The 23,186-nt window shown below is 43.0% G+C and overlaps 2 protein-coding genes across 2 annotated transcripts; both read left to right on the top strand.

Moving 5' to 3' along the window:
• Positions 1–4,105: 4,105 nt before the first annotated feature.
• On the top strand, positions 4,106–5,143 carry LOC132583493 (olfactory receptor 6F1-like). Its single transcript, XM_060255123.1, has one exon. It carries the CDS (start codon positions 4,106–4,108, stop codon positions 5,141–5,143), a length of 1,038 nt encoding a protein of 345 aa, XP_060111106.1.
• A 9,434-nt stretch (positions 5,144–14,577) lies between these two features.
• Positions 14,578–15,541, top strand: LOC132583491 (olfactory receptor 6N1-like). The gene is given in 2 exon segments (XM_060255122.1): positions 14,578–14,904; positions 14,906–15,541. Coding segments are annotated over 2 exon segments (963 nt in total).
• Positions 15,542–23,186: the final 7,645 nt, after the last annotated feature.

Genomic DNA, 23,186 nt, shown 5'->3' with positions numbered 1-23,186 from the left:
CCCATCCAGTCCCACTCTGTGTCCCACTCTGGCCAAAAAAACTAAGTGCCATCAGGAGGTCCACCAATGGGGCCAGGACACTAGAAGCCCTCCCACTGTGCCCCCCCTCCCCCACCAAGCACCAAGAATACAGAGCATCACTGCCCCAGACAGAGAGTTCCAATAATATGCTGTAAATAATAGTAACTGATGGACCTCTTTAGGGTTTGTAGAATCTTTCGGGCTCAAGTGCCGTGTTCTACTGGAGAAAGTTTTCCTTCCAGACGTTTTGTTCTCAGCTGCGGAGAACATCCTCAGTGGCATTGCAGCCACTGTTCTTAGAGTTCTGTTACTTAGAGATATGCACAACATGAATGGTCTTTCATAGTTCTTATTTTGCATTCAGCATTCTTGTCCATCTTTGCCTTAGTTTATTGAAGGCATTTATACAGTATTTGATCAATGTGTTTGCACATTGTATAGTAATCTCTTCATTTTCCCTAGAGGCCTTTATATGAATAGCAATGTGTATGAAAGAGAGTGGGAAAGTAGTCCTTTCCGGTACTCAGTATATGATTTGTTATTTACAGATGCTGTGTGTGGAAAACTCAGACTGGCAAAACAGAACTGTTGTCACCAGCTTCACCCTCCTAGGGTTTGGCAATTCTGAGGACTTGAACATTCTCCTTTTCTTATTATTCCTAACTATCTACCTTGTGATTCTGTCAGGCAATCTTCTCATTGTTGTCCTGGTTATGGTTGAACAGACCCTCCATACACCCATGTACTTCTTTCTGGCAAACCTGTCCTTTTTGGAGTCCTGCTACATTTCAACAATATTACCAAGAATGCTGGCCAGTTTTGTTACAAGGGACAAAACCATCTCTCTTTTGGGTTGTGTTCTCCAGATGCATTTCTTTTCTACTCTGGCAGCTACAGAATGTTACCTCTTGGCTGCCATGTCACATGATCACTACTTGGCCATATGTAAACCTTTGCATTATGCCACACATGAACGAGAGAAAGTGAATCCTGCTTGTTTCAGTATCATGGATAATTGGGCTACTTCTTATAACCATCTTAACATATTTCTTGTCACAGCTTAACTTTTGCAACCAATATACAATCGACCATTTTTTCTGTCATTTCACCCCTATAGTTAGACTTTCCTCCAATGACACCAAAGTTGTTGAAATAGCTGCTTTTATAACATCGTTTATTGGAATTCTACCTACATTTCTGATAACTTTGGCATCCTATGTTTTTATTATCTCAACAATCCTGAAAATCCCTTCCATTACTGGAAGGCAAAAGGCATTTTCCACCTGCTCCTCCCACCTCACTGTAGTTTCCATTTTTATGGAATCTTAATGTTTGTCTATGGCTCATTCCACATTAGCCTTTGCTCCGGCTCTGGCGCTGTGTTTCCCCCGGGACAGATGTTGGTTTCTGCTTATCTTGACCCGGGGTGGCAGTTTGACCCGCCCTCAAAGTGGTGTCGGCCCACATTAAGGAGATCATCATTTTGTGAGAAGTTTATTTTTGATGCGGCTTGAAATTTATGTGCGGAACTCATGCCAATGCGCTGTCAAACTTCTCGCATCAGTAGAATGCACCCACATAACTCCACGTCCATGATTCCACCCTGTTATTTCGTCATACTTCCTTAATTTTACTCCCTTTGAAAATTATCCAATATTTTCCTGAAATAAAGTAATTTTTTTAAACAAATCACGTTTTGCGTTACAATTCAAAAAATATAACAATGTAACGTGATTTTCTTTTACTGAATACATCCCTTGCTTCCTCCCGCCCCATTCTTTATGGTATTTCACGTGATTTTGATAATATTGCATTGTGATTACTTTCTTCCCCCCTCCAATTAAAATCACTGCTGACTATTATAATTGTTTTTCCAAATAAGATCGTTACAACGCAACTAAATAAATAGCGATGTTACACAAACTGCTTCAAAGATGCACAATTGCCACCTTTATTGATCCCCCTCCCCATGGCCTCAAATGGGAATGGGAATTTGATTATGTTTATAGCTTTATATTTTTGATAAGTTGGGGAAACTTTCTCCCTTAACCCCTCAGCATAAGTCTCCCCCCCCACACACACACACACCTTCATGCATCTATTTGTAATTTGTTTTAGCTTTTAATGGAAAACTGTGTGCTTAACATTCTGCGTGTGTGGATAAAAATGGTGGATCGCTGACTCAGATTTCCCAGGGCTTAGATAACCTGCCAATGGCAAGGCGAAAGGAAAACAAGTGACTTTGCCAGTATTATGCCTCTGGCATTACGTTGTAATGCAAACAAAGATGATTGCATTGTAACGCGAACACGCATGTGTGTTAAAAAAAAAGGGGGGGGAATGTATGAGGGAGAGGGAAATTGCTACGATTGTGGGGGAAACTCCGGGAGCAACAGTAATGTGGAATCAGAACACACAGAACAGATTGGGAACTGAATCCAGGAGAAATTCTCTAGTGCGGAATCAGGAAATCACACCCACATGGAACAACCACGGAGCAAAAGGGAGGCAAATGCCAAGTGCGGAATCAGCCTTCATCTTGCCAACAATGGAGAAGTTCAAAGATCTTATCTTTCTTGTATATGGTCCTAACTCCAATGGTTAATCCTTTCATATACAGCCTAAGGAACAAAGAAGTATGGGGCAGTCTTATAAAAACAGCGTATCAGTTCTCACCACTACTGCTTCAACACCCAGTTTCCTGTTCTGGCTTAGTTTCTCCCTTTGGCAAATTGGACAAGAGAGAAAAAAGCAAGGAGAATTAAGGTAATAAAAAATAATGAACTTCTGCTGAGCTTTTTCTAACCTCCCCCCCCCCAAAAAAAACCCACCACCTCCAACCCTGTGATTAGCTACTGCTTCAATGCTGTTGTCTTCAGAGAAGAGGCCTTTTCATTTCAATGCTCTTTTCTTTTAGATTTTATTGCATATGGTTGCTTTGTGAAAGCACCCAGTATCTGTAAATTCTGAATTTATGTGATTTATCGCTCTTCCATACTACCCATGATCCCCTGGGACAGAAGTGTTTTGTTTTGTTTTATATACAGAAAAATTCTCTTGGGGAAATAATTACTATTGTCCTCTTTCTGTCAATGTTTTGCCTACTGAGAATAAAAAGGCTGATGTAATTGAGCTATGTGTATACACACAATAAATAAAATTGAAGAACACAGCAGTTAATATAAACACATTCTACTAGAAAAAATCCATCTTTTGAAAGGTGCGTGAGAAGAAAAAAAATCTTCTAGGAATAGATATAAACTGTCAGAAACAGGCACAATTGATTATTTAAATTTGTTGTAAAATTTCTTAAAGCAGGGGTTTTCAAGTCTAGGTTGAGTAAACACTTAATGTTCTCCAGAGCCCTGCTGGGATTCAACGATGGAAAAGTAATAATGTCAAACAAGTTCCCCTGAAAAGCAGCTTGTCCACCAGACTACTGTCCTAAATATTTATATAGCTTATTCAGTAAGTATAACACATACAGTGCTAAGGGTAGATCTTACTACATTTTTTCACTGTAACACTGATCTCATTCAATTACCATACTCCCATCTGGCTCCTGATATTCATTTTCCCTGGAAATTGGTAGCTCTCCCTCTTCCTGCGAAAAAACCCTTGTGTGATCTAACAAGATGGGTAGAGAGCCGTCATTATGAGGAATTTTATATTCCAGCATGTTTCAACTAAAGAAGATGAAGCGGAGAGAAAGAAGAAGGAAGATTCACAGGAAGAATTATGAACGTTAGTCAATGTTTCCTGGTTGTTCATACTCCTCCTCTTCTCTTCCTCTTACCACTATATCCTGGTTGCTATCTGTCTTCTAAACTATTTGCTCTTTCCAACTACTTGTGCATGTGGAGTGTGGGATGTTTGATTATCCTTCTTTTTCACACACATGCTTCAATTTTACTTAGAGATATGCACAACATGAATGGTCTTTCATAGTTCTTATTTTGCATTCAGCATTCTTGTCCATCTTTGCCTTAGTTTATTGAAGGCATTTATACAGTATTTGATCAATGTGTTTGAACATTGTATAGTAATCTCTTCATTTTCCCTAGAGGCCTTTATATGAATAGCAATGTGTATGAAAGAGAGTGGGAAAGTAGTCCTTTCCGGTACTCAGTATATGATTTGTTATTTACAGATGCAGTGTGTGGAAAACTCAGACTGGCAAAACAGAACTGTTGTCACCAGCTTCACCCTCCTAGGGTTTGGCAATTCTGAGGACTTGAACATTCTCCTTTTCTTATTATTCCTAACTATCTACCTTGTGATTCTGTCAGGCAATCTTCTCATTGTTGTCCTGGTTATGGTTGAACGGACCCTCCATACACCCATGTACTTCTTTCTGGCAAACCTGTCCTTTTTGGAGTCCTGCTACATTTCAACAATATTACCAAGAATGCTGGCCAGTTTTGTCACAAGGGACAAAACCATCTCTCTTTTGGGCTGCATTCTCCAGATGCATTTCTTTTCCACTCTGGGAGCTACAGAATGTTACCTCTTTGCTGTTATGTCATATGACCGCTACTTGGCCATATGTAAACCTTTGCATTATGCCTCAGTTATGAATGAAAGAAAGTGTATCCTGTTTGTTTCAGTATCATGGATAATTGGGATACTTCTTATAACCATCTTAACGTGTTTGTTGTCACAGCTTAATTTTTGCAACCAATATACGATTGACCATTTTTTCTGTGATTTCACCCCTATAGTTAGACTTTCCTGCAGTGACACCCAGGTTATTGAAACTGCAGCTTTTATAACATCGTCTATTGGGATTCTACCTACATTTCTCATAACTGTGGCATCCTATGTTTTTATTATCACAACAATCCTGAAAATCCCTTCCATTACTGGAAGAAAAAAGGCATTTTCCACTTGCTCCTCCCATCTCACTGTAGTTTCCATGTTTTATGGATCCTTAACATTTGTCTATGTGTTGCCAACAACAGATAAGTTCAAAGATCTCAAAAAGGTCTTCTCTTTCTTATATGCAGTTCTAACTCCAATGGCCAATCCTTTCATATATAGCCTAAGGAATAAAGAAGTAAGGAGCAGCCTTAGAAAAACAGTGTATCAATTCAGGAGGTTTTCTGAGATACAAAAGAATTAATACATTTGTGATAGAAATCATTATTTATTTAATTGTTCTTTTTTTTGCTGTTTATCAATGTCTATCAGTTGCAGCTTCTTCATATTTCTGATTATAATTATCCTTTTGCTCCTATTTCAGTCATGTACTTTGTATGCACAAAGACCTGGGTTTACTTATTGACCCCTCTTGTTAAAAAAGATTTCAAAAGTCTGCAGTTTTAAACACAATAGTCCATGAAAGGGGAGTGGGTGGAGAGAAAAATGTAGTCCAAAGAATGAGGTTTTTTTAAAAACTGAAGCAGAGAACAAATAAACTTCTCCTTGTGGTCGATGACACCAAGTGCCACAATACTTCTGTCTGCTCTCATTTGTTCTAGGAAAGCAGAGATTCCTGCTGCCTGCACCTAGAGAAGGTACACTAGTTGACCTTGCTGTTCTTCACTTGAGGCAGTTTTCCATGAATTAGATCCATCAGCAGATGATCACAAGTTTCACAACCACTAGCTAGAGTCTCTGAAATGATGCTTGCTTGAAACCTCCAGGCAACTCTCGGCAATTAGGATTTCTTGTTAGCTGAAGGCTCAAAGAAGTTCAGGCTAGGTAGACCAGTGATCTGCCTCTCTAGAAGCAGTGTTTTATGCATACTTATTGGTTCACTGGATTGTGGACAGAACTTTCAAATACCCAAAAACTTGAATTTAACAACTGACAGTGCAATTATAAAAACAGTTTCCTGGGAGTAAGTGAGTAGAAGTAAGCAGGATTCTGAGTACACCTGCTTAGGGATGCACTGTAAGTCTGGCAGGTATTTCATGCTAATATATTTTGGTTATATGCCTTTTCAAAGGCCAGCTATAGTACAGAATTCAAATTAGTAATGCTTGAAAAAATTAATAATGTTGAGGTTGTAATCTGATGCTCACTTAGATGGGATCGAACCCCATCAATTCTAATACTCAGTTATAGGAGACTTGCATAAGGTTATGCTGTAAATTATCATGAATGGTGCATTTTTCAAAATGTAGACCTAACTTTTTCACTAGTGAAAACGAGAGAAGAGAGTTGCAGATAGCTGAGGATAGTTGAGCCTGGCCATCGCAGTTCATTGAAAAATAGATGAGGCAATATTTATAAATGTTTCAATGTGTACAACTACTTTAATGTTTTAAAAGTAATATTATTAAAATGTAAAGTTGTAATACTTCTGGAACCCAAATCGTAATTTTACTTTTGAGACTTCAAAGTTTTCCATTTCAGAATTATTTAAAATCTAAAAAGTTCAAGACTGTTTTAGCAGTTGTACAATCTATAATCCAATCCTATGCATATTTTCTCAAAAAATGTTAATGAGCTTGATGGGACTTAAAAGAGACAAATTGTAGTCCTGGGTGTTCTCTAAACTAATATCCACTGAAAGTTCAGAATTCAATACTTTTGTTTTAAACATCATTATGCTCCCTATGGCTGAGAGATGTTGGGTGGAAGCCTTGTCTGGTGACAGGAAAAAGGAATACCTTGGGATATAGAAGTGAGGGGATTAGAGGCAAGAACTGCATCTTAAACCAGGATGGGACAGGGTCCTTTTAATAGGGAGAGAGTCTGGCTCAGTAGACTTTCTGTGGGGAATAGATAGCTGTCAGTATATGCTGCTGAGCGTGAGCAAGGATAACCCTTATGAATAAAAGGGATAAGAAGATTGGGAGAGAGCCTAGAAGGCAGGTCCAGATGTTAGGATGATCACTGAAGGAGATGGTCAGACATAGCCTGGGGTAGACAGGGGAGGAGGAGTCAGGGTTTAAGATAGCTATTAGAGGGAAAGGTAGTGCACAGCCTGAACCACTGCATAAACTTATTAATATACTGCAGATTGGACGGAATCTTTATGTCTTAGAGTTATTCTGACATTGGGGAAGAGGTTACAGAATCTTATCCAACTTGTAATAGGTCCCAGCTGTACAAGCTTCCCATAAGACCATGATGGCCACATTAGCAGTTACAGTCCCTGTCAAACATGCAGTTCATGTAAATATATGCATAGGATCCCATTCCTCTACTGCGGTAACCCTCCATACAAAACAAACATACCAACAATGCCTCCCTAGGTTCACCTGCAGATGTGCAATTAAAAGATGGCAGAGTTTACTATAGCACTCTTCACCACAGCCCAGCCGATGAGACAGATTGGGATGATACCAAACCCTCCCAGTTATACAGTAGAGAGGAGCAATCATGGGACTTTTGCTGAGGTAGCCAAAGGAAATGTTGGGTGATTCCCACCATGGGCCACACCAGGCTACTGGCCTGGCCAAGCGGCCAAAAGTTAAAAGAAAGGAAGAGGAATTTTCTCAGCCCTATTCCAATGGCAATGCATGCAACTGTGTCTCTGTTTTCAAGAGAAATGTGAGGCTGCTCTCTCTCTGAGCACTTTTGGGGACTCTGCTATTCTTACCACTACTGCTTCAACACCCAGTTTCCTGTTCTGGCTTAGTTTCTCCCTTTTGCAAACTGAACAAGAGAGGAAAAAACTGTGGAGAATGAAGGTAGTAAGAAATAATGAGTTTCTGCTGGGCTTTTTGTACAGCTGTGATTAGCTACTGCTTTAATGCTGCTGTTGTTTTTAGAGAGGAAGTCTTTTTATTTCACTAGGAATGGGTGGCATATCCAGCTGCTATTTCACTTCTCCCATCACTCCTTTTTTACTGCTTCTGTTTTGCCCAGTTTTTGTCAGTGAAGGTTTCATGATCCACAGCATAGCCTTTGTCAGACATTGGAAAGTTACCATGATATAATATGATGCTTGATTTAAACTGTGGTGAATTGCTTAGCTTAACTGACTCCATTTTCCTAACATATGTTACTAGCCCTAAGAAGAGACCTTGCATATCAAAGTAGATGCACAGTTGCTACTAACACTGGTGTGAATTCCTGTCCCTGATACTAACAAAGGCAACATCCCTTTGAAGATAAAATGCCTCCAGGGATGGCAGTTTGGCCATCCCTGTGAGAATGAACCACAAAGAGATAAGAGAAAGCAACCGTGTGAAATGTATCACTTCATGTTGGACATGCTTGGGAAAGTAGATTTGTTTAGAAACCTTTGATGTACAATTCTTTGTAATGTAATGTAATGTAATGTAAAATTTTATTTATATCCCGCCCTCCCCCGCCGAAGCAGGCTCAGGGCGGCTTACAACATTTAAAATGAACAATACAATAATAAAACATTAAAATCACATTAAAACCAATCAGTAATTAAAACATTCCTAAACTAACAGTGGCGGTAAGTATTATTAATCTAGCCATAAACATTAGTACAATCATTAGTAAATGCCTGTCTGAAGAGGGCGGTCTTGCAGGCCCTGCGGAACTGGTCTAAGTTCCGCAGGGCCCGCACCTCCTCTGGGAGCTGGTTCCAGAGTTGTGGGGCTGTGGCGGAAAAGGCCCAAGTGCGGGTGCTTTGCAGTTTTACTTCTTTTGGCCCAGGGATATTCAGTCTGTTTTTGCCTACTGACCTCAGTAGGGACGGTGGCTCAGTGGTAGAGCATCTGCTTGGTAAGCAGAAGGTCCCAGGTTCAATCCCCGGCATCTCCAACTAAAAGGGTCCAGGCAAATAGGTGTGAAAAACCTTAGCTTGAGACTCTGGAGAGCTGCTGCCAGTCTGAGTAGACAATACTGACTTTGATGGACCGAGGGTCTAATTCAGTATAAGGCAGCTTCATATGTTCATATGTTCAGTGCTCTCTGGGGCTCATATAGGGAGAGACGATCCCTCAGGTAGGTCGGTCCTTGGCCATATAGGGCTTTAAAGGTTACGACCAGCACTTTGTACTGGATCCGGTATACAATCGGCAATCTTTAAAGTATCTATGCACCCTTGAGAAAGTATCAGTTCCAATCTTGCTGCGCTCAGAAACTATGAACTCTCAAATAAAGCCTTAACTTTGTATCCAATGGAGTCTGGTTGATTTGAAATTCCATTGTCTGACAGCCTTTATCAAAGGGTCAAAGGGGACTCCTCCTCTCTTTTTCACCAGTAGAAGGCCTTTTGGGATCCAATCATAGTTAAGTCTCTCTGATATGATCTGAGTATATGATCATACCATTTATTCCTAAGGAATAGATGTGTCTGGAAATTTTTAAGCAGAGGTAGCCAATGAATGTGGTTTTGTGGTGCTGGAGAAGAATCTTGGGAAGGGACAGTGGCTCAGTGGTAGAGCATCTGCTTGGTCCCAGGTTCAATTCCTGGCATCTCCAACTAAAAGGGTCCAGGTAGGCATGAAAAAATTCAGCTTGAGACCCTGAAAGCTGCCACCAGTCTGAGTAGACAATACTGACTTTGATGGACCAAGGGTCTGATTCAGGATAAGGCAGCTTCATATGTTCATATGTCCCTTGGACTGCAAGAAGATCAAATCAGTCAGCCCTAAGGGAAATCAACCCTGACTGTTCCCTGGAAGGTCAGATGCTGAAGCTGAAGCTCAAATGCTTTGGCAACCATATGAGAAGGGAGCACTCACTGGATGTTCTCACTGGAAGGGAGCCCTGGATGTTCTCCAAACTAATATCTGCTGAAAGTTCAAAATTCAATACTTTTGTTTTATACATTCAATTATACTCCCTGTGGCTGAGAGATACTGGGGAAAAGCCTGTCTTGGGATATGGAGGTGAGAAAGTTAGTGGGGCAGTGGCAAGAACTGTCCAGGATGGGACAGGGTCCTCTTAATAGGGAGAGTCTGGCCCAATAGACCTCGTGTGGGGAATGGATATCTGGCAACATCTGCTGCTGGGGCGGGGCAGGGAAAGCCCTTATGAGTAAGAGGGACAAGAAGATTGGGAGAGGGCCTTGAGGGCAGGTACAGATGTTAGGATGATAATTGAAGGAGGTCAAACATAGCCTGGGATAGATGGCGGAGGAGGTAAAGGTAAAAGGTAGTCTCCCCTGTGCAAGCACCAGTCATTTCCGACTCTTGGGTTATGTTGAATCATGGCATTTTCATGGCAGACTTTTTACTGGATGCCTTCCCCAGTCATCTACACTTTACCCCCAGGAGGCTGGGTACTCATTTTACCAACCTCAGAAGGATGAAAGGCTGAGTCAACCTTGAGTTGGCTACGTGAACCCAGCTTCTGCTGGGATCGAACTCAGGTTGTGAGCAGAGCTTGGACTGCAGTACTGCAGCTTACCACAGGGCTCTCTGGGGGAGGAGGTGTCAGGGTTTAAGATGGCTATTAGAGGAAAAGGTGGTGCAAGGCATGAACCACTGTGTAAGTTCATGGTTATACTGCAGATTAAACAGAGTCTTGATGTCTTGGAGTTCTAACAATCAGGAAGAAGTTATGGAACCTTATCCAATTTGTTATGAGCCTCAATTGTGCAAGCATCCCATGAGGCCACATTAGCAGCTACACTCCCTCCCAAATACACAATTCATATAAAAATACACACAGGATGCCATCCCCCAACCACAATAACCATCCATATAAAACAAACATACCACTATTCACCTGCATATGTGCAACTGAAGGATGGCAGCGTTTACTATAGCGCTCTTCACCACAGCCTGGTCTAGGAGATAGATTAGGATAATGCCAAACCTTCCTGGGTATACAGTAGAGCACTTTATACTTTGGCATAGGAGTGGGGCAATCATGAGACATTTGTTGAGTGGCCCAAGGAAATGTTGGGTGATTCTCCCCCATGGGCCACACCTGGCTACTGGCCTGGCCAAAGGGTGAAAAGGTAAAATAAGGGGATACAAATTTTCTAAGCCCTGTGCCAAGGCAATGCATGCAACTGCATCCCTGTTTTCAAGAGAAATGTGAGTCTGTTCCAACTCTGACAGCATTTTCACAAACTCTGATGTTCTGCCTCTGCACTGAAGGAGGCTTCCCAGACCTCAGAATGGAAGGAGAGGGGATAGTTGCTCTTCATCCATGTGCTCAGCCCACGACACTCCACATGGATGGCCAACAGTTTCCTCACTGGCGTCTTCCTGGAGTTCCTCTTTTAAAGATCTTGTCCCATGCAGTCCACCTGTCTGACCCTGGCTTTTCACATCCCACTGGGTGGACATTGGCCCTCTTAGACAGACCAGACCCAGCTGCCCATCTTCTTTTTTTTCCCCATTGTCTACCTTCTCCTGGGTTTGGGTGGAATGTCTTCTCTGACACTCTGCCCCCGACCAATCTAAGACCTTCCCTCACCTGAGCCAGCTGTTCTGTCTGTCCAGGCCTGATGATAAGGATTTGCCACTGGCCTTTAACCCTGGGCTGGACATCCCTGGGCTGACTGGGCTGTTTGAGGCTTATTTGGGGGGAATACTGCTCCAGTTTACCCAGAAGATCTGCTTGTTGATAGGCTAGGTGGAATGATATCTCTGCAACACTGTGAAAGCAACATCACTCCAGAGTCAGAAATGACTGGTGTTTAACACTGTTTAATTTATTTTATTGGAATCAATTTAGTACATGCATGACCTCTGCATGGGATATCAGTCATCATCAGAACTATTTGTTTTTCTTAAACTTTCACAAAGAATCTTTTAGAAAATAATTTCATCTCGATGACATAATGTGCTCCTTGGAGAGTGTACGTATTTTCCATTCCCCACTGACATAGGTCCCTAGGGAAGTCCTTACATATATGAATGAGGGGAAATGAGAATTAATACATACTGGTTTGCTTTTGGGACAACATAATAAATGGAAAGAAGATTTTGCAAAGAAGATCTACCACACTGCATTTTATTATATGGAGAAAGAATGACAGAACCATAGAAGTCAAGTGGACTTCAATAACATTCACTAAACACAATGACAACCCATTATAGGCCTTGTCTCAGTCATGCCAATGATGAAGGTAATGCAGCTGCTCTCTCAACAGGAGAGCCAGTTTGGTGTAGTGGTTAAGTGTGTGGACTCTTATCTGGGAGAACCGGCTTTGATTCCCCACTCCTCCACTTGCACCTGCTGGAATGGCCTTGGGTCAGCCATAGCTCTGGCAGAGGTTGTCCTTGAAAGGGCAGCTGCTGTGAGAGCCCTCTCCAGCCCCACCCACCTCACAGGGTGTCTGTTGTGGGGGAGGAAGGTAAAGGAGATTGTGAGCCACTCTGAGACTCTTCAGAGTGGAGGGCGGGATATAAATCCAATATCTTCTTCTTCTTCTATTGAAGAGGTAAACAGTGAATTGGATCCTAGTAGTTTTTCTCCTCTGTCTCACTCCCATCCTATACTTACCACTCCTTTGTGTATGTGTGTGTCTTAGGGCACTGGTCATACTTGGTTTCTGTGGAATCTGTGCATAGTACAATGACAGAAATGTTCATGGTGAATGAGTTACCTAAAATAAATGTATATATCTTTCCAGATAATAAAGAACTTTGGAGGAGTTTTGGAAAATTTCAAAGTTCTCATCACTACTGCTTCTACATCCAATGTCCTGTATTGGCTTAGTTTCTCCCTTTTGCAAATGGGACAAGAGAGAGAAAAAACTGTGGAGATGAAGGTAGGAAGAAATTCTGGCTTGCAAAAGAGGCTTCTTTGGTCTTATAAAATTTATTGCAACATTCTAAGAAGAATTAAACCCTTCCAAGCTCATTGATGTCAATGGGCTTAGCAGGTTATAATTCTGCTTTGAATTCTACTTATAATGATGCTTTGGAACTATTTCCTACCTTACTGCCAGCATACTCCCATGTGTTCAAGAAATGCACTACTAAAACAAAAGTTCATTGCAGAAGGCACCTCAAATCTCCAATATTCTCTGCTTATCAATGTCTGACTCTTTCTAGGGGATGGCAAGATTCATGTTTGTATTGTGGTATAGCTTTTGTTGAACACATTCATTTAGATAATTTCTGTATCAGATTTTAGCTGTTTAGTGTTTAATTTAGATTGTCCTGATTATGTTGGCTTCTGAGAAACTGTAATCACAAGAACCATCAACAGCAAAAATCTTAACTCCATGTCCATAGTTCTAATTACATCCCACTCTGGTTATGATTTCCGTTTCATTCCCCATCATTCTCCAATCCAGTCAAATATCAAACTGCTAATTAATTTATGCAAGCATCCCCTGATTTGTGCTTCCCCCCCCCTGAAGTTCCTGGGATTTCCAGTCACAGAATTCTGTCAGTTTATCCAAGACCATTTTCTTTCATTGAATGAGAGTTCTGATCATGCAAATCAAAGGTCCAAAGGCTGCATTTAAATTTTGTGAGTGTTGTCTGCATTGGTTTTAATGCTAACAATAAATAGTTCTATATTACAGCACTGCATTACAGGGTGTTTTTTGTTTGTTTTTGTTTTGTTTTTTACTAGGAACAAGTGCCATACGGTTAGTTCCAGCCAACTAAGTGCTCATTTTCTTCCTTTTCCTCTCCTTATTACAGACTTCATCTTGCATAGCATTTTTTTAGTGCAGGTATTCCATGATCACAGGCATAGCATTTATAGTGGTCAAGGAAGACCTGTTTGGAGTCCTATGCTGTTTGGAGTTCAACTATCCTGCTGAGAATGCTATTTTTTGTTTTGTTTTTTAAGTGGAGAAAGAACAATTTCTGTTAACACATGGTTTGCACAATTGCATTTATTTGGATTATTTGTAGTTACTGAATGCTACTTTCTATCTGCAATGTCTTATGATTGTTATTTAGCATTATGCAAACTGCTGTATCATGCTACCTCAATAATAGCAGAATTTGCATCCCGCTGTTTGCTGCATCCTGGATATGTGGACCTCTGGGAATTAGTATTCTAATATTCCTGGAGTATCAACTTAATTTTTGTAGACACACAAAGTCAAACTCCTCCCCTCCTTTTTTTTCCTGTGGTGATGCTTTTCTGCAATGATACTCATTTGGCCTCCATAAGCTTCCTAGGTTTTGCAATATTGATTAGTTACTACTTCAGTGCTGTTGTTGTTTTCAGGTCTTGTCATTTCATTGGGAGGTCTTTTCATTTCACTAGGAATGGGTGCCATATCCAGCTGCTATTTCATTCCCCCTTGTCACTGCTTTTTACTGCTTCCATGGCTTTTGTCAGTGAAGGTTCCATGATCACCAGCATAAACTTTATCAAAGGGTCAAAGGAGACCCCTTCTCTCTTTTTCACCTGTAAAAACCTTTTGAGATCCAATCATGGTTATGTCTCTGGTGTGATCTGAGTACATGAGTGTATCATTTATTCCTAAAGAAAAGATGTATTTGGAAATATAAGCAGAGATAGTCAATGACTGCTGCAAAGAAATTCACCTTGAGATGCCATCTCCTGCATGCAATTTGCTGAAGATTAGTTCCATGTTTCAAATGTGTGTTTGGAGACTCAATAAAATCACCCAAAGGAGAGCGGGAGGGGGGGTTGTCCATGACTTGAGAAGGTTTCAACATACAGAGTCCACTCTTGTTTAGTCCTTTAAAAAAAATCATGTTAATTGTACTTTTTTTTCATTTACAGATGAAGCCAACAGAAAACGCAACATATATAAACTGCACAGACATCTCAGAATTCATCATGCTGGGCTTTGAAAGCCTTCATGATTTACAGTTCCTTCTTTTCCTGGTTCTTCTGGTGATCTATATAATAACTATATCTGGAAACCTCACCATCTTTCTCCTGGTTGTGTCCAGTTCCCAGCTTCATACTCCTATGTACTTCTTCTTGGGAAACTTTTCCTGTATGGAGACCTTTTACAGCTCAGTCATCCTGCCCAGGATGCTAACTAGTTTAATAACTGGGGACAGGACCATTTCAGTTAAAGATTGTTTGGTTCAGTTATATTTCTTTTGGATTTCTGGTGTGCACTGAATGTTACTTGTTAGCTGTGATGTCTTATGATCGATACCTAGCAATTTGTCAACCACTGCATTATGGAACTCTAATGAATGAAAAATTCTGTCTCAAGCTTGCAGCTGGTTCTTGGCTATGTGCACTGTTGCCAATTAGTATAATAATAATTGTGATGTCATCTTTACATTTCTGTGGTTCAGCTGGTATAGACCATTTCTTCTGTGATTTCCCTGCTTTCATAAAACTTGCTTCTGGAGACACACAGTTAGTTCAGGTTTTAGCTTTCATATTTTCAGCCATAGATACTCTTCCCCCATTTGTTTTAACCTTGACATCTTATTTTCATATTATTGCTACCATCCTGAGAATCCCATCAATCACAGGGAGGAAGAAGGCATTTTCCACCTGCTCCTCACACCTCACTGTGGTTATCATTTTCTATGGCACCTTAATGGCTGTATACATCTTACCAAAAAGTGAAACTTGGGGTGACATGAACAAAATATTCTCTCTCTTTTATACTGTCCTGACTCCCATGGTCAATCCTCTTGTCTACTGTCTGAGAAACAAAGAGGTAAAACAATGTCTGAGAAGATGGATCAGGAACTTGCTGGGCTTCCAAAAACTCTGAAACTGGTAGGAAACCAAATTAAGACATGCTACAAAGGATAGATTTTAAGAGAAAATACTCTGGGAGTGGATCCAACCAGTTTTTCCATTGGTGAAAAGGGGGAGAGGGCTGATGTGGTTTTATGGATAGATTAGCACATGGAACAATAAATCTGAATCCGCAGTTCAGTCACGGAAGCCTACCAAGTGACCTTGGGCTCTTCACAATCTCTCAGTTTAACCTATCTTGAAAAGGTTGTTCTTGGAAAGTTTAAGTGGAGGAAGGGAAATAATGTGAAAAATTGTACTGTGTTTCCAGTCAAGGAGAAAAGCAAGATATCAATACAAAATAAGCATAAGGTGATCTGTTTTGATCCTGAAGAAATAGGGCTGCCAGGTCTGTGTTGGAAAATACCTGCATACTTTGGAAGTGGATCCAGGAGAGGGTGGGGTTTGGGAAGGTGAGGGGACTCAAGGTACAATACCATAGAGCAGGGGTGGCCAATGGTAGCTCTCCAGATGTTTTTGTCTACAACTCCCATCAGCCCCAGCCATTGGCCATGCTGACTGGGGCTGATGGGAGTTGTAGGCAAAAACATCTAGCGAGCTACTGTTGGCCACCCCTGCCATAGAGTCCACCCTTCAAAACAGCCATTTTCTCCAAGGGAGCTGATCTTTGCCAACTGAAGCTCAGTTGTAAATGTGGGAGATCTCCAGGCCCAGCCTAGAGGCTAGTGACTCTAACAGAAGAAATGCTGTGCTATTAATTGTACAATCTGCATGGACAAATTTTGTGCAGTATGGAAGCTGTAAAAAAGAGAGAAAATGGTTGTGATTGAGAAAAATACATGGTTGGATTCAACCACTAATATTCTTTTAAAGAGATATAATCAGGAAATCTGATAAAGAAACACAGTTCTCTGAGATTTTAAGATCTTCTGGACAGGGACATATCTTCTTGTATTTTGTAAAGTACCATTTTGTGTCACTTTGGGTCAGGCAGCGTATTGCATTCTTCAAGCAGTGCCTGGACAAACAGTTGTTAGGAAAACTCTAGGCTGATTCTGCATTGAGCAAGGAATTGGACTAGATGGTCTGTATGGCCCCTTCAGCTCTCCAAATTATTATAACAGAGGTCTTTCACGTCACCTACTGCCAGACTCTTTGACTGGAGATGTCAGGGATTGAACCTGCAACCTTCTGCATGCTAAGCAAATACTCTACAGTTTATACATGGTCCCTCCTGTGACCACAAGTGTCAATCAAGATCATCATCAAAGTAATTCATACTTCAGTGAATGAAAATACTACTCAGCTCCTAAACCTTAGGCGGAAATAAAGGTGTAAGTAAATGACAACAGAATGTTCGAGTTAGCTTCTCACCCATTAAATAATTGTAAACTCAAGTTCTAAGATTCTGGGCAATCTGTGGGATCCAACCAGCCTTTCTGGTGGTGGTGAAAAAGGATAGAGGAGTCCCCATTGACCACACACACAAACCCCCCACTGTTCTAGGATTCATTGGATCTTCATGTATGAAAGTCACATAGAATAGAGGCTATAGTAAGGAGCAATATTGGGTATGTTGGAGGAAAATATCTAGTAAAAATATAACCTAGTTCTTTGTGTGTGTGTGTTCTTATATTCCTGGGCACACTTCTCCCTACTCCCATTGTATCTATAATTAATTTATCTTTCAATCCCACTAAAGCCACTGATTTCCCTTATGATTTTGTTGGCTTCTCCATAGCCACATCCCATTGTGATTTGTAAATTTGCCTGTTTATATAAACTATTGATACACTGCAGTCAGCAATGGAAGTCACAGATCAATAGATATAGTCAGATGATCACTGTACCACAAGACCTTCCAGATGGAAATTCTGATGTACTATGTGCAGAATTGCCAGTGTTGCAATGGCTGCTTTGTAGATTAAATTTGAGATCTTTTGTGTGTGGAACACACAAATAAATCTGTGCAAAAAAAAATGACAACTGCAATCATCAAATGCACAGTGTTCTGGATTTAAGGTAAGGACTCCTTTATAATTAAAGTGTCCGCTAGATCCACAATTTTGAGAAATCAAAAATACTAAGACACCATATTGTTGATTCAAATTTTATTTCAATGCAATTGCAATTCCATTTTTTAAAAAAATTCAAAATATTTAATATTAATAACTAGCATTGAATAATAATAACTGGCATCACTGTCCTGGCTTAACTGATTGAAGTAAGAAAACAAACTGCTGACTAGAAGTCAATGTTTATCTTCCCTACACATCTACCACATCTTAATATTTCATTAAAAAGTTCCATTTATATTGATGCACTGAGTTCTGAATTTCAGCAGATATTTTGGGGGGAAAGTCTAGAATTTTTATCAAATGGGCTTATTTTTCCAAAAAACCCAAGGATCAGAACATTAATTGCTGCACTATATCAAACTGTGTGAGTTGCACTATACCAAATTCTGTGTGCTGGAATTATCATCAATAGAAAAATATACCTCCCTGTGAATACGGACATGTATATAAAACTTTAATCTAAATATGTTCTGATTTTCTCTGCTGGTTCTTAGATGCACCTGGTAAATTTAGAAGGAGGAAACCTGTCGGCTCCTGTGGCATTTATTCTCTTGGATTTCAATACTGAAGATCTACAGGGGGATGGGGAAATGGTGTCAAGTCGGCAGATTCAATAACGAGTCGTTAATACAAAGAAACTAGTTTATTGATACTGATACTTGAGGCCAGGCCAGAATTGAAAAACTAAGGAACATACAGTAGATACCAGCATATAAGGGATACTTCAAAGGAATTCCTACGGGGGGGGGGGGGTTATGCAGGGAACATTCACACATTGATGTTACCAATTCGTTCTCAGGCCTGCTTTGGCCTTGATCGTAGTAGACTCCTGACTCCCTTCTGAGCCAGGCCTGAGAAGGCGCAGATAAGGCTTTCACATCTTTCCATTTCAAAGCAAAACTACCCAGTAAGGAAAAAAGGGGGTAGGGAAAGGTTAAGCTAGCAGCATTTGAATATACTTTGGTTTTACCCAGAATGCTCTTTGACTGAGCCAGAGTTATACACAGACTTGACAAATGGGACCAAAACCCTGCCCTCAGCCAACTCCTTGGCAATCTTATCTTTGACTACCTGCTCTAAACCCTTAACAGAACTAAGATTCCCAGACATAAATGGAACCTGGGCCCCTGAAAAGGAATCCTAATACCGAACTTAAAACCGTTTAGCAGGTAAACGCTGTCAGCCTTCTGTGGATACCTGAACAGCCAGTGTTCAAGAGGTCCCACCTTTATCAGACTGGGCCCCTTTTCCAGCCTGATAATTACCTCCCCTTCCTCCTGATTTCTTTTGATTCTTACGCAACCGGGCTTTTGGGCAGTTATTGAAGGAGTGAGACCCGCCACACATGGGGCATGTGTGCTTGAACAGACAAGCTTTTCTGCTGCACACTCCCTGAGAACCGAACTCCCAACAAAGCAGGCGGGGTTGAACCACCTGCCCCACTGAACTGTGGGAAGAGGCTGCCAAGGCTGAGGAGGTTGCCGCTGACCTGGCCACCAAATGACCGCTGTCAGAGCGGTTGCCCAAATTTGGCCATGCAGGAGACATGACTTGTAGCCGCAGCTGCTGGTGAATGCGATCCCATTGAAAGGCAGGGTACAATGTAGCCCTCATCCTGAATTCCTCATCATATTGAATCCAGGCAGGCCCACTTAACATAGTATACCCTTTATAAATTATATTCATGTATTGGATGAGCGCAGCCACCCTCCAAGGCTGTACCCGTGCAATCACTCCAGCATAGATAAAAAAGAACCCTGGCAGCCTGGCCCAAGTCCAATCCACCTTGCGCTTCTTCAATTTTTATTCTTGTTGTCCAGGTCTTCCTTATTATTCTTCTCCAACTCCCGGAACAGGAGGGAGAAGATATCAACATACTTCCCCTTTAGGATCTTATCTTTTGTTGCAGGCAAAAGTTTGATCTCCTAAAGGCAAAGTTACATCCCCAAAAGGTAAGGCGGTAAAAGGGACTGCCTCGTAAGGAGAAGGGTAGCCCCAACCCCGCATAAAAGAGCCTGCAAGATCCTGCTGCCCCACACCCAGCCAAACGCCACAAGGACCGCACTGTCCAGTCGGCCAGGACCAATTTAACTGTGAGCCCATACCTGTGAGGGGAGGAAACCCAGAACTCACAGCAGGAATGCCCTGCCCGGCAGGCGAGGCATGACCCCATGGCCCCCAGCCTTACCAACAGATCCAACAGGTACCAGCATCGACCCAGTTCCAGCAGCTCCTGATGATTACACCGATCTCCCATCTGGGCTGCCGAGACCCATGGCACTGCCAGTGATGTATGCACCGGACCTGCCCTCAAGAATAGACAACCTGGTTAACACATTCGCCTGGAGCGCCCTTTTAGAAGCCTTTTCCACTCCTACCCTCTCTGAAAGGGGAATACCAGATGCCTCCTCCAGCGCCAACAGCCTTTGCATGATGCTAGCATTAACTTCCTCATTGCCCTCATCGTTGGAAGAAGATAAAGGTGGTGGAGGCCTTTGGTGCAGGCTGTTTGCCCTTGGATTTTCCAGACCCCTTTCTACCAGACATCTTTGCAGTGCCCACTAGATAGCAGCACCTGGAAGCAATAGCAAATGCCTGCCTATGATAAGCTAACGCAAGCTAGGGCAGACCCACAAAATGGCCTCCCCTCAAACTCCCTCTAAAATGGCCACCATCCCTTGGAGAAGAGAGGGAACCCAATATGGCCACCATCCCACTCAACAAGGAGGAGAAGCAAAAAAAAATAAAAAATGGCCGGCCCTGCTAGAACAACACCCCCCCCCCCGCCAACCCCAGCAGGAGATCAAAGCACCTCTAAAAAAACCCCTTTACACTGCCAAAGCAGGGAGGGGACTAACCACCCAAACCCATTAACCAAATAAAACAACAAATCATGCCCCCAAAACCAATGCGCTAGCCATCAAATGCAGCTCGTCCCTCTCCACGCAGCACAATGCCCAGCCAGGCAGCCACAGCTGACCCCAAGAGCATGCAGCTCCTCTTCAAGCGATCTGCGACCCGTCCATTGCCAGCCCAGCCAACACCGGAACCCACCGGGGGGGGGGGGAGGAAGGGCCTCGAAAACAATAAAGGAGCCCCCGAGCCTTCTTGGAGTGCAGATAAACGCTCCCACCCAAACCAATCGTCATCTGGGACTGAAGCAGGGAGCGGAGGTTTGGCTGTTACAATGGCCAAGCCCTGCTCCCTCAAACGCGTGCCCAAATGTGCTGAAGATCCTCCCTTCCCTCCCAGGGAGACAAAGCTTGCCTAAGCAGCCTAGCAGCGTTGCTGCAGGCTGCAAGCAATGAATTATATAAAAATTCCTATGAGCATCTTTAATGCAATAAACTGAAGCCTAGTCTGTGTTAAAATTTTACTTAATAGAATATGTTTAAGAAACATATTTTACTAGTTTAGTGCTAGTTTTACTGTCAGTTTTCAGGTGTTTGTATTTTCTAACATCTTGCATAATAAAGAAAACGATGTCCTTTTTTTGCAATAGAAGATAAGTCTCTGAAGGGTTCCCTTCTGGTTTGTTACATAGTTCAAAGAACAGAACTCACAGTTTTGATATTATCTAAGCAAGCACATTATTTTAGAATTGTTTCGTTCAGATTCTCTAATTGAAGGCAGGAGTAAAGCATCCTGTTACATCACAATGGCTATCAGTTTAAATTTTACAACTAAATACTACTGAAATTAGCATGCCCCTTGTGATACAGGAGCTTTCTTTGCATTGTCTAAAAAATACAACAAGCCATTGGGTGAGCATTTGGAGAAATCTCAGTTCCATTAAAGGAGAGAGAAAGAGTATAATTCATAGTCTCTTTCCCCAGCATGGCACTTGTCCATTAGCCCATCCTGTCAGAACTTGTAACTTTACATGCTTTGCTTGACTGAACTGACTCCATGTTATAAATTAGAGTGCCTGACAGCGGTCATTGACCCAAGGCCCTTTGCTATGCAAAATATTCCGGGGGTAAGACAGGCGGCAGAAAGTCTCTGCTCAACATCACAGGTGCGCTTTGAAGCCAAGCCGTTTGGCCTTCGCAATAGGGGGGGCATCCTCCTTTGCTGATAACGATGGCTGGGAAGAAGAGACTCTCACTTGATCTCGTGTGACTTATTGTTTTATTATGCTTTGCTGTGGGCATAAAATGTAACCAACTGCCCAGATGCGCCATTACTGTTATTTCGTTTCTATAGTACTGTTGTTCCTCAAATAAAGATCCTAACTTGCTACAAGTATTGGAATCGCTTGAAGTTCATCCAAGTTCTGACATTATAACAGTAATCCTTTTATTTGGACTTATCTGTGCTGGCAACCTGGCCGATGGCGGCACTGGCACCAGACAACGGAGAGCCCAACCTCCCACCCGACGAAGCACCCCTCGACCCGAAGGTAACGGGGGCGAGGAGGAAGATTAAAGTCCCCGCGCCGTTCTCCGTGGACGCCTTCCCTCAACGGACTTACAGCCCGAGGAAGTCCACAGCAGCCATGGAGGCAGCAGAACAGCGCTACCGCGCCCTAGCAACGGGCGTGGAAGTGGGGGACGAGGACGAGCCCAGAGACGAGGGCCTCGGCACCCAGGGCGGAGGGGACCCAATCCGAACACTGCGCAACGAGTTGTACGATTGGGTGAGAGAGATCCACGATGAGGTCCATGCATCCCGAGCCCTGATGGCCGAAGAAATGCAGCAGAACATGGGAGCGATCCGCGACCAGATTCGCACGCTCCAAGGGATAGTGGCGGCCGGGCAAGCCCCTCCTGGCGGAGTACCGGCCGGCCTGCCAGCGGGGCCCCCGGCCGGCCCCCCAGCCGGACCGCCGGCTGGCCCTCCCGCGGGGCCCCCGCCGGGCCCACCCGTCGGGCCGCCGGTCGGGCCTCCGGCTGGCCCTCCAGCGGGGCCGCCAGCTGGGGCCCCGGTTGGACCTCCGGCCCCGCCGGTGGGTGGGCCAGTCATCCCAGTGATTCCTGCCCCGGTTGCCCCGGTCGGGGGAGACGGGGGGGGGCACCGGGAGCTGAAAATGACTTTCGATGGGGACGGAGACGCAGTGGAATACTTCACCATTCAATGCAACACCTTTTTTACGCACTGGGGAGCAGGCTACCCCACTGAAGCCAGCCGGGTGGCCCACATCGCTTCCAGGCTGAGAGGACCGGCTCAGAAATGGTACGTAGGGCTCTATACTGGCCGAAAACCCGAGCTGGCCACCGTGGCCGATTTTCTACAGGCAATGCTGCGCCAGTATGGAGACCCGCTGCGCGAGGAGAAAGCCATGGCGGCCCTCCAAAGAATAGAACAAGGCAACCGCTCCACGCGGGAGTATGCCACCGAATTCATGGGCTACTGCACAGCGGCCAGAGGTTGGAACGAAGTAATGAAGTACACTGCGTTCAAGAATGGCCTGAACGCCAACATCTTGGATCGGTGTTACCACCAAGGGAGACCGGACACCCTGGTGGGGGTGGATTCAACTCGCCGGGGAAGTCGAGACCGACCTCCAGCATGTGGGAATGCGGCGCCAACAACAGGGAAAGAAGGGAATCAAGCCGAGCCCTTCCCCGGGAAAAGGCG

Source organism: Heteronotia binoei, chromosome 15 (assembly GCF_032191835.1).
Source record: "Heteronotia binoei isolate CCM8104 ecotype False Entrance Well chromosome 15, APGP_CSIRO_Hbin_v1, whole genome shotgun sequence".
In the NCBI taxonomy this organism is placed as follows: Eukaryota; Metazoa; Chordata; class Lepidosauria; order Squamata; family Gekkonidae; genus Heteronotia; species Heteronotia binoei.
Note: the sequence above shows the minus strand (reverse complement) of the source record. Positions and strands in the feature narration are given on the sequence as shown.

Excerpts from the sequence above, each read along its gene's own strand:
- LOC132583493 (XM_060255123.1), top strand. The coding sequence starts at position 4,106 with ATGTGTATGAAAGAGAGTGGGAAAGTAGTCCTTTCCGGTACTCAGTAT.